This window comes from Pleurodeles waltl, chromosome 5 (genome assembly GCF_031143425.1).
Source record: "Pleurodeles waltl isolate 20211129_DDA chromosome 5, aPleWal1.hap1.20221129, whole genome shotgun sequence".
NCBI lineage: Eukaryota > Metazoa > Chordata > Amphibia > Caudata > Salamandridae > Pleurodeles > Pleurodeles waltl.
Genome location: NC_090444.1, coordinates 201987412 through 201999861, shown reverse-complemented (window position 1 = coordinate 201999861; position 12450 = coordinate 201987412). Strand labels below are relative to the sequence as shown.

Sequence of the window (12450 nt, the reverse complement as noted above, 5' to 3'; positions counted from 1 at the left end):
GTGACACACTCAGCTGCAGATTGTAAAGAAAATAAGTAATCGCTCAGCTGTAATACTTTATTACAGTTTAGCTTTGCCATCACAATACCTCCTGCCAGCAGCCAGGGTAAGGTAAATCATGTCATGAGCATAATTAAAGCAGCTAATGATAGAACCTGAAAACAAACATAGATTTTCTTTCTTTATGCTCTGTTTTTCTAGCTTAACAATGACAGCCAGAAAAAGGTAGTTATGGCAACATGTTTATTATGCGCACTACTTAGGTAATTATAGAAAAGTTATAACATTTCACAATTTTTCGGCAAATTCCGAGCTGCCTTTTAAAAATTAAAAATAAAAACCTGACTTGCATTAAACTGATTCTAACACCTTCCTGCAAAAAGTACCTAACAACTTTTTTGATGCATTCAATTTGTGTTCCTCATGTTTGCAAACGTACTGTCTGTTTTATATGAGAGTTATATACCAAGTATTTAAAGGATTTGTTGAAAAGGTGATGGTTTGATCATGTATTATAAGAAATAAAATACAACATGATAATAATATTCCAAGTCACCTTGGAATTCCATAACCTTATAAAGGAACTCAGCCTTCGGCCTCATTCTTCTATATGGTTATTAAACTCCTCGTGACTTGAAATATCCGTATCATGTACGGCAGGGGTACTTTTTCCCATCTATCCCGAAATACACAAGAGCTGCAACTTCAAGGCCAGCCTTACTGTGTAGATTACTTGCATGTACATTTTAACCCCTTCACTGCCAGGCCTTTTTCCCATCAGGTGCCAAGCCTTTTTTTTGGCTGTTTGGGGCAGTTCACACTTAGGCCCTCATAACTTTTTGTCCACATAAGATACCCACGCCAAATTTGCGTCCTTTTTTCCCATCTATCCCGAAATACACAAGAGCTGCAACTTCAAGGCCAGCCTTACTGTGTGGATTACTTGCATGTACATTTTAACCCCTTCGCTGCCAGGCCTTTTTCCCCTCAGGTGCCAAGCCTTTTTTTTGGCTGTTTGGGGCAGTTCACTGTTTTTTGCGGGGGCACCTGCGTTTTAGGTCCTGGGCTCAGCAGCCATCTACGGAAACCTACCAAACCCAGATATTACTGAAAACTAGACACGCGAGGGAGTCCAGGGAGGTGTGACTTGCGTGGATCCCCCAATGTTTTCTCATCCAGAATCCTCAGCAAACCTAAAATTTAGCTAAAAAATCTAATTTTTCCCACATTTCTGTGTGTGATCACCGCACCAGGATAAATTTCCTACCACCCAAATTTTGTTTTAGCCCTGGGGTCTAGGGGTATTCTGCCCCCCCCTCCCCCCGGGGGCAGAAATGGCCTAAAAATAATTTGGCCCTCTGGGGAGCAGCCCTTGCCCAAGGTGCTGCTCCCCTTATGTGTCAGTATCATTCAAAAAAATTCCCTGGTGTCTAGTGGGCATTTCTACTGCCGCATAAATCCTTGCAAAGACATGAAAGGAAAGGCCTTTCTTTTACTTTCATACCTCTGCCGGCCCCCTCCTCCTGAGTGAAAGAGAAATGCTAAGCATTTGACCTCTGATGAGGTCAGCATGCAATCGCGTGCTGACGTCATCAGACGTCACTGGGGGGGAGTCAGGGGTGGAAGGGGAAGTGATTCCCCTTCCAGCCCTGCCCTGGGATTGCCCCTTGGGGGAGCGCTAGCGCTTCCCCCGAGGGCCGGAACCAGGACATAATGGTTTCGTCCTTGGCTTCTCACCGCCACAGCCACGGTCTAACCATTACATCCATGGCGGGCAAGGGGTTAATGTATTTATTGTTGTTTCTAGCATGAGACAAGGAACCTATTTGTCTCAAAATACATTCCTCACTTATTACACCTAGCCCATTTATTACGTTTTATTGGATTGTCAAATGAACATCTGTTATGTAGTGACTTTCAGTTAAATCATGCTCTTTTTTCCATCCCCTACATCCTGTGTTTGTTCCATCATGCTTGTTTGTTTCCACAACCCAAGTCTGATATGTAATATGTACTTTACAAATCATGCCCTCTGCTTAGGTAAAACTCTCTACTAGATTTTTATTGAAATATGGACTCACACGCTACTTATATATGGGGCTCCCACTGTTATTTATTTATTGTTTACCTTTGTGTGTTTGCTTTTGTCCATGTTTATGTATTTTATCTGTGTCTGTCAACATTGTTTTCACAGGAAGAGGGAGCCTCGCCCCAGGGTGTCTCCCGCCCACCACCTTCACTGCCCTCCCTCTGCCACCTTCCACCTGCTCTGAGCAGGTATAACATGTCAACAATGTATGCACTGAATCAGTGAAAACGAAAAAGAAAAGGGCATGGCATTCCTTCGTCACTGTAGTTATTCCCCATTCCAGGAATGTTAATAAAACACTGCACACATATAACCCCAAAGCCTACCGAGTGCTGAAAGGAGTTTGTCAGGATCAAAATCTTATGGTTTACAGCGTTTAGCACTTTAGATTTGAGAAGTTTATTCTTGAAATATAATAAAAACTACTTTAAATGAATACAATACAAAAGTACTGATACTGCAGTATACATGGTTCGTGCAGATTAATTGTAGGTTACTGAGACGCAAAGTCAATGTGCATGTGAGCTAGTGTCTGTGTGTTTGGAATCTCATTCAATACAATTCTACCTCAAATTATAGGTATTAAACCAGTGCATGTTTTCCTAATTTCTAAAAAATTCTACACATCTTACATTTTTAGATACGTGACTCAGAAAACCCTCTGAAGCCTATGCCGCTGACCAGGCTGGCGATCATACATGTTATCTACCTCGCCGGATATTTTCAGTGAGTTAAATGGTCACTATACACATCTGCTGTGATCTACGGATCACTAATTCGAATCCCAGCTGTTTCAGATCTTTTTTTGAGGTTACCGCTACTACTGAATTCGGTTAGAGAAACCCCTGGCATGTACTGCATTCAGAAACCACAGAAGTGCACTTTAAAGTTCTGTATAAAGAAACCAAGATACTAAATGGAACAACATATCCTGCTCGCCTACCTATCTTTGTAGCTTCTTGTTCACATTATGCATTTGCTTGAATATGTTATTATATGTTTTATTAATATTCAGCATATGTTTCTGTATTAGGACGGCAGCTAACTTCCTGGTGTGGGTTGTTCCTCCCACACAGCCATCACTTAATTCTTGAGATGTCAGAGGAGTTCTTTGGATTCTCGCCCGCAGACAGGACAGTCTTGCGCCAGACTATAACAAATAATTCTCTTCTGTATAGAGTATCTGATTATAGACTGGTTCCATACCCTACAGTCTTTTCAGACGGTAGTATATCCTTCCTATCCAGCCATCTAATGCTACACGTGAGATGTGTGTTTGTCTGATCAACGTTTGTGGAGTGACATAGCTTATGTTCCAATATTACTGGTCATTAGGCACACCCTTCCAGAGTCCCCCTGGGACAAAGCCCACTACTTTGGGCATCACATACTTTTTAAACTATATTTTATTCCACCTCTGCTATTACATTTCAGGGTGGTTTCTGTTTTTGATCAACATTTATTGAGTTACAGTTTATGTTCCGATTTCATCGTGTCAATAAATAATGCTTCTCCATCTTTCTGGCACCATATACAATTTGTACCAAAGGTACTTTTAATATACTGATTTAGGCACCAGAATCCCTTAATCTCAGAAATAGGAATAATACTGGTTCTTCAAACTATATAACTGTGATAATATACAACAGAATGAATAAATGAAATACAATACCTAATATAGTGAGTCGTCAAATTTTGATCGGCCTGTTGAAAGACAACATCCTACTAGCACACTGTCTCTCTGTGCACACTTGTATGATCTCTCGGAGTCCGTTGTATCCTCCATCTTGCTGTTGCCACTAACATCACTTGGTGCAATATTTTTGATGTAGACCTATTTACTATGAATTCAGTGTTTAAGACCTCCCACAAATCTGGTAAGCACCCACTATCTCATTTTAAATGACAGACCTTCTTATGAATTTTGGCAGGGAACACTGCAGCAAATTACGGGCCTTACAACTTATTTTCCTCAAACTGGGGAATAAAATATAACACCAGGACCCAGGGATATCTGATACAGAGTGTCATGTACAAAGTGTTTTAACAGTAAACTTGAGGGTTTGTGGACAAAAAACACTTACTGAAATGTGCTTAAACCTAATAAAAATTCGGAAAAAGGTTTTCTGAATCATTAAATTGGTTTGACAACAATAAGGAATCCATATTTGGAAACGGGTGTATTTAAGACATCCCTTCCAAATGGTATGTATTAATGTTTTCTGACAAAAATCATGTAGCAAAGCATTCATATTTTACCACCAACCCAAAGGAGGTGGTAATCTATTCTCAGACTCTAAGAGACACGTGCCCTTTGTTAATGTTGACAAAACGTGTTTTAAGAGTTCCACTGTCTACTCCTCACAAGGTGGCTTTTTATTATTCCTTCGAAAAGCATCCCATTTTCCTCTAAGGAAAATGTGTGGCATTTTAGAAAAAGGCTGCGTTATTTAAAAGCAATCACAGCAATGATGGTCTGCTGAATTGTGACCATTTGATGTGTAAAATTATTTTAAACAATTTATTATGTGCTCCTTGAAAAGTATGCAATTATAAGGACGAAATATGTTTTGGCCAATGTTTATTGAACTCCCTGTACCAGAGCACACCTTTATTTGAATTTGAAGACAATTAAAGTTGAACAGGGTTTGTTTTTGGACATGTGCACGTACAGGGATTGTCAGCGGGTGCCTGTGCTGATTCATTATTTAATATTCTGCTTCCAGTCTCAGAGAGGAGAGACTGATTGGGTTTGATGGGCACTGGGCAGCTCACTGAAGTTTGTCTACTGCAGTGCTACCGTGTGAGCACAAGTGTCACTTACCTTGTGTGTCTTGGGGGAATCACTTCTCGGGAGCAGTGTGGAAGCAGAACGAATCCTTTGAATTTCCTTTTTGAACTGCTCGACAGCTGCTATTAGCTGTTCTTTCTTCTTCTGATCCTTATCTGTCAAGAGGAGAACAATCAGAAAGTAATGACTCCAAACCATCCTTTGTGCACGGGCACCGCGGCAGCAGGAAGATTATCCGGCTTCTCTTTTAGTGTGAGTTGTTGCTATTGTGTGAGTGCTTTCACAGTCCAAGGACATCATTCTGATCAGAGTGTAAAGGAACAGCCCTTCTCTCTCCCTAATGCACTTTCTTTCAGTGTTCATTTCACCCGCATCACAGGGGTACATGAAGTGACGTCACGTGCCCCATAACCCACACTGTAACACAGGAAGTAATATTCCACGGCCTTCGACCTCAAAAAGATTAAAGTGAGAGCGGGTAAGTCACAGGGACTGAGAAGCAGTCCAGAGTGGTGTCATTCCAGCAACACTGAGTAAACCATGGGTCTCCAACGAGTAGCTCAGGAGCTACTGGTAGCTTGAGAGCACCCTCAAAGTGGTTGTCAGAGGTGAAGCCAAGCCTAGTGTCTTAAAAAGTCTGTGGGACTGCGGGAGCCAGAGTGAAAATGTGTTAGTTGTGAGGAAATCCCAAAAGCTGAGGAAAGTAGGGCATGGATCTAGAACAGAGAAAATTAAAAGCCTCATTTACAATCAATTATGTGTATGTTTGTCTGACATTGTGAGCCCCCTCACAAAAAGTGTTGCTTCCTGGAAGCTACACTTAATGTCAAGGGCATTCAATTGTTTCATCTTTAGCACCATTGTGTCAGTTTATTACATATTATTGCCAATGGAATAATAATGGTCTTCCTTGACATTTTCAGGAATTTTTAGTCTAGTTGTGGCATACTGTCAGCCATCATTGACATGGAAAGAGGATGACTGGCCTAATTTTAGTTATCCCTGACAGAATGGGGACCACCCCTAGCATAATAATGGCCATGGCTGATATACGGTGGCTATACTGGCCCTTATGGCATCCAACCTTGGCACAATGGTGGTCCTGGTATAACAGTGGACATTATTGGCATAATATATTCATCCTTGATGTTATGGTGAGCATCCACTGCCTATGATTGTAATACTTAGGTATTTGAAGCAGAGTCAGTCCATGTAAGGTATTTTTACACAGTAGCAGTTTATGAAAATGACAAGCTGCTGTTTAGAAACTGTGTATTTCATAAAAAAATGAAAACTGGTCTTTTGAAGGACAAATTGTGTTTTTTTAAGAAAATGTTTTTTTTTCTGGAAATTGAGTTTGTTTGCCCAAAATCGAAAGTGGGTTTTGATAGAAAAATATGTGTATTTTCAGAAACTGATGAAGACAAAGTATGGGAATTCTAAAACTCATTTAAAATTAGTAGCCAAGTGATGATTCAAGAGGAGTTGGGAAGACTTAATGCTCTGGTTATGTCCTTTATGCCAGAAGAAATGTTATGTTTTGAATTGTACTTCATTAATCAGGTTAGGGTATTTAATACTGATAACATATTTCCCAGCTTTTCTGCTGGTAATCTTGTCTGGGATGTTTGGGTGATCACCACTGATAATCCTGCTTATAGTGGTCATAATGTAATGCTAACACATGTTGTCATTTTTTTACAGTGATAAAATATTCTCGTAGCTTGGGAGGACTTTGAGGAGAAGTAGCTCTCACTACAGAAAACGTTGGAGACCAGTAGGCAGAAAAATCAACTCCTAACTAGCTCACGTGCTTATGCTGCATGCTTAACAGCTAGCATGAGCTAGCTAAATGGCTAGCATGAGCTATCTGACCCTCACAGTACCACAAGCCACTGCTCCTGCAGTGCCACAGTGGCCACACAGAGCTAGCAATAGCTCAGAGTAAATACAGAACTTTCTAAAAGCAATATACAGAAGATACTGCAGAACTATGCATAGCACACACTGATTAACCGCAGCTTGTTAGTCAGACCTTTGCACGTTTTTAACTACTGCAGTAGAGGCAGATATTGAGACCAAACAAAGTATATGCTCCTTTCTGAAAAACTTTACAGGCACATTTTGTGATAAGCAATGTAAGAAAGTAAATATTCATAATAGGTAGCTGCAAACGAACAGTAACATTAGTGGTTCAAGAAATTTCTGTTCTGTCTAAGTCCTTTAGTTATATGAACTTCACTGTTTTCACTAATTTAATTTTGGCCCTGCTAGAGCACGAACAGGTAGATCCATAAGTTTAATATCATTGCTTTAATTCTCTACCTTACATTTTTGGGAGAACTAATTAAGAACCTGTATTTCCTAAGTCTGGCCTTTTTGGGGTAAGCATCCACTGGATCTGGCTTTTTTGGGGTAATGGCAGACATAGAGGTTTTACACAGAGGAAGAATAACTGGAGGTAGCAACCTTAAATTAGGTCAGCAGTAGAGGTGGGTGGGCCGAGTCGGAGCCGAGCCAAGAGTTTTGCTTTTAGAGCCCGTGCCTAAGTTGAGCCCTGAAATTTGTTTGCCATGTAAATCATATAACAAGATATAATAAAGATTCTTCAAAATGAAAAAAAAGTTTGTTTTTTAACAGCACTGTGCTGAGAAGACCCTATTAAAAGTGATAAGGCCCGATTCACCAAGGTAAACTTAGCCGTTTGCTTTAAACTTAAACCAAACGTCTAAGTTTATGATTTTTGGGGATTCAAAAAGGGCATTTACTAGCAGTATCTTTACGTCTGCACTCGGCGCCCTGTTTAGAGCAAATGTCTAAGTTTACCCTGGTGAATCGGGCCCATTGTTTTTAAACATACACATAAAACTATTCATGCAGCTGCCACTGCCCTGGCGATAGTGGCATTAGTGAACCGAGAGGCAGGACATTTGTCATGTGAACTCTACATGTGGCCCGTATTCTTATAGCTAGAGCAACGTCATACCATATTAACTCTTCTGAATTTATGTATTTAAAGGTGCTTTTATATGCGATACTGAATAAAAAGGAGGACTGATAAAATATTTGCCTAAGATCGAACAATTTGGTTTAGTGGGGAAGCTGTGATTAATCCAGGCTTTCTGATTTCATTATGTACAAATCAGCCACTAAATGGGTATCTATTTGTCTCTCCTTTTCACCTCAAATATAATTGCTTTTGTTTTACCGCTTTGTGCTTGAGGATAGAGGGAAGATGGCAAGCAGAACACACATGAAAGCTCGGCTTGTTAAGGGCTCGGGGTTCCAACAGGACCTTGAGTTGAGCCAGGACCAGGCTTCAGGCTTGTGCCTGACTTGAGCTTTCAGTGGCATGGCTATCTCTAGTCACCAGTCGAAACTCCATTTCCGGTGGTAGTATGACCAGAAGTACTTCCTGATGCATGCTGATATTTCACCCATGAATATTCCCACCACCCCTAAACCTGTCCCCACTTCCTTATTTTAGTCTGTTGCAAAGGTCTTCAAACGATTGGTTGCACCCCCTGGGGGTTTATGGCTGTATTCCCGGTGGGGGTTGGGGGAGGCAACTGTCTCTGCATGTACTAAAAGAAGCCTGGATGCACAACCCTGGATAACTGGTGTTTGCAGATTGTCGTCTTCATTTACAGTGGTTGAAGTGCATAAATAAACAATGGGAATTGTGATCATGAGCTATGGGGGCAGGGATCAGTGAATGTGGGGGTAAGGTCAAAGAGATGGCTAAAAAGAAAAAAATATTCTGTAACTATTTTGTTGTTGTCTCACTTTCGGGTTATACTATGAGTATAACGTAGTTTACTCTCCATTAACATAGCAAACATAGGAATGGAAATCTTAAATTCAAATATACAACATACAATATATTTCAATTTAGATATTTATTATAGCGAATTAAACATTCAGTTCGCACATAATATAATCAACATAGAATCAACCAAAAAAATATAATACAACCCCCTACCCTAAATGAAACATACATATATGAAAACATAAATAACATACCAGTAAATACGCAAAAATAAACAAATACCACAGAACCAACAAAATCACAAAATAGTATACATACAAATTTACAACCGCCTCAAACATGAGAGAATATTTAAACCGCACAATAAAGTTACTGCTTTGATGCTACAATTATGCGTTGTAGTTTGGATTGTATAAAATTCAACATAATAACAGCCAATTCTAGGTTATAATTTCCTGATTCAAATTCTTGTGTTACAGGCCTGATGGTAGCTAATCCTGGTCAGGGCTTCAAATTTGCCAATTTCAAATACTTCATGCCAATGTTCAAGACATGCCAATTTACAAGCCGACGCACGTTTTGGTGAGTGAAGAAAAATATAAATACACCTTCATCAGGACTTTATGATTCAGTATAATTGGCATACGTACATCTTGTAATCTGCCTATCAAAGAAACATCAAAATTATTCATTACAATTCTTTGCATAGGGGGAAGGCTCGAATCATGTCAGATTTGCAACCAGACCAACTCAAGTGACTTAATTAAGAAAAAACACCGATAAAGTGCCCAAGATCAAAATCTATAAAACCAATGCTTAATAAAGATAAATAAATCTAAAGATCCAAGGAAAGCACCATTAGTGTCCAGCAAAATACTAGATAAAGTGCAGAAATAGAATCACCTATAGCCTAAAAGTGTTGGATTACCACCGAGAGAATCTAGTCAAGAATAGTAAAAGACTAGTTTGTTTATATTAAAATAAGATAAAATACCTTAGATATGAAAGAACTTAGATATCCCTTACAGGCTGGATTAAACACTCTCCAACTTCAAATTTGTAGTCCAAAATGAAGGACTAACACATGGATATAGCTAAATGAAGCTATGCTTTCTCACTCTAAAAGCAAACATAATGAAATCATTAGCTTGCACAGGGCAGGAAAGTCCACAGGATAGAAAAGAAAAAATCTGCTCATATGTACAATCGCTAACTACAGACTTACCTACAAGTTCACATGGTTTAAAAAACGTAATCCACAGGGGAAACCCACAAGGATACCAAACTGGTAGGGAACAACTTGCTAACTGCAAGGGCATAGGGGGGAGTCATGAGCCAGATAGAAATGACACAATCCAGACGGTATAAAATAATGCAATCCACAAAAGTTCAGCAAAGCTAGCCTACCAGTATCAGCAGGATCCAGGACATATGACCAGCACGATGATCTCTCGAGGAGCAATAACCCGCACTTTCCCAGCTGCCTCCTATTTAAACCAAATCACCACAGGTGATGCGATGAACATAGAAACAGGCCCGTAGGGGCCATCTTAGGAAATGGTCAAACATGCACCATCTTAGAACTGTCAAAACAGCATGAAATATGCCAAAATCTACAGAGAATAAGAGGTACAATCAAACTGTAGAGTCATAGCCATATAGTAGTGGCAAAAGGAAATAACCAAAAATAAAAAATATAAAAAATAATGGCCAATTCTAAATCAAACCAAAGAGTAGATATCACTTACCAGCACGCCCAAAACAGTGGGCGCCATCTTGGAACGTCAAAGTACAGGGTACTCAATGTCCCAAGGGTAGGCACAAAATGGGTTAGTAAAATACAATACGTATTGTGTATATAATACAAATCGATAACATAAGGTTTTATAAGAAGGAACCGAAAACGGTTTTATCATATAAAGTGAATAATTCACTTCAAAGTAAGATAAAGGGCCACCACAGGAGAGCACAAAGCAACCCTGTGGTAGGCACCTGGAAAATTATTGACCCCTCAGGCAATCCTGTACATAAGTACTCAGATGGCATTGCTCCAAGGGAGATCTTCGTTCAGGCCATTCTCATATGTGTTTAAAGAAAAAATCCAAAACACTTCTTTCTTTTTCCTTTGTTTTTCAGGGTCCACATCGTTTCTTGTCAGTACTTTCTCAAGAATAATCCACCCGATATCTACCTCCTTGTGGTTTAAAGATAACCAATGAGCAACTAGGGGGGCGTTGATCTTTTGTGTCCTAATCGCAGATTTATGTTCCGATAGCCTAGTTCTAAATTCCCTGGAGGTCTCACCTATATATCCCAGGTTGCAGGGGCAAATGATCAAGTAAATTACATTTTTAGATCTACAATTAGCCATGTCCATAAATGGGATAGTCTTGTCATTGAATGTAAACTCTTTTGCAACAATGGCTGAGTCACAGGCGTGGCATTGGCCACATTTGTAATTGCCCGTAACTGGATTAGATCCTGTTAGTGACTTTTGGCCAAAAGTAGATTCAAAATTGGTAGCTGATTTCACCAAATGGTTCCGTAGGTTTTTGTTCCTCCTGAAAGCGAACAATGGTTTTTCAAGTTTATCCGCTTCAGTATTGGAATTCAAAATGTGCCATTCTTTGTTAATAATACCCCTGATTTGATTATTCAGGGTAGAATGGTGAATCACACAGGCTAGCCGGTCACTGGTCTTGCATCGTTGTTTTGAAAACAGGGCCTCCCGGTTGTAAAACTTGGCTCTTTTTAAGGAATCTTTGATGGTTCTAATCGGATAACCTCTCTGCTCAAATTTGCACGTAAGATCTGCAGCATGTTTCAAAAAGTCTGCCATGCTGGTGCAATTTCTCCTGAGTCTCAGGAATTGTGAAAAAGGAATAGACTGCTTCTGGTTACGGGGATGGAAACTATCAAAGTGAAGCAGCGTGTTCCTAGCCGTGGGTTTAGTGTATAGGGTCATAAGCAAGTGCCCTTGATAGCGTTTGATATACACATCCAGGAATTCAACCAAATGATGGTCGTATTTAATCGTAAATCTGAGGTTGCTGTCACACAGATTGAGCCAACGGTAAAATTCTAGTAGTTGGTCTTCACTGCCTTTCCAAATGAAGAAAACATCATCAATAAATCTACTCCAGGCCTCCACATTCTCATAGAAAGGGGCCATTTCGTTGTAAATGAACTTGTCCTCGAATGCTCCCACATATAGGTTCACCACACTAGGTGCACAGGCAGCACCCATACTGACTCCTTTGATTTGATGATACATTTTGCCATTAAAATCAAAGTAGTTATTAAATAGTACAGTTTCCAAACATTTCAGAATGAAACTCAATGCTGGATCATCTCCCCGTCTGTTTAGATATAGTGCTACAACATCAATGGCTTCTTGCTGGGGTATATTCGTATATAAAGACTCAAGGTCCATGGTCACCAGATATTCCCCATCAGGTCTATATTGCAGGCCCTCGATCTTAGAAATGAAGTGGCCTGTGTCTCTGATGTAAGATGGTAAAAGGGCTACCATCGGTTTCAGAAAGGTATCAACGTACTTTGACAATGGCTCAATGGCCGAGCCTATGGTGGATACAATCGGACGCATAGGTGGATTACTGGCGTCCTTGTGAATCTTAGGTAGACCATAGATAATCGGGATTCTAGTATGGACTGGAGTAAAAAAATCTAATTCTTTCTTACCCGCTTCTAATGCTTCTAGATTCGTAGTTTTGATTGATCTCTTCAATTTGATTTCAGGGTGGCCTGGTATAGATTTATAAAAGACCGGACACTGCAACA

At 39.9% G+C, this 12450-nt stretch overlaps 1 protein-coding gene across 2 annotated transcripts in view; it reads right to left on the bottom strand.

The window, feature by feature from the left end:
* The window catches only part of LOC138295533 (spermatogenesis-associated protein 7 homolog), a 1079396-nt gene that overhangs the window by 567273 nt on the left and 499673 nt on the right, over positions 1-12450 (bottom strand). For both annotated transcript variants that reach the window (XM_069233895.1, XM_069233896.1), the window contains exon 5: positions 4914-5035. In XM_069233895.1, coding sequence (XP_069089996.1) covers positions 4914-5035 — 122 coding nt within the window. The remainder of the gene's footprint in view (positions 1-4913; positions 5036-12450) is intronic.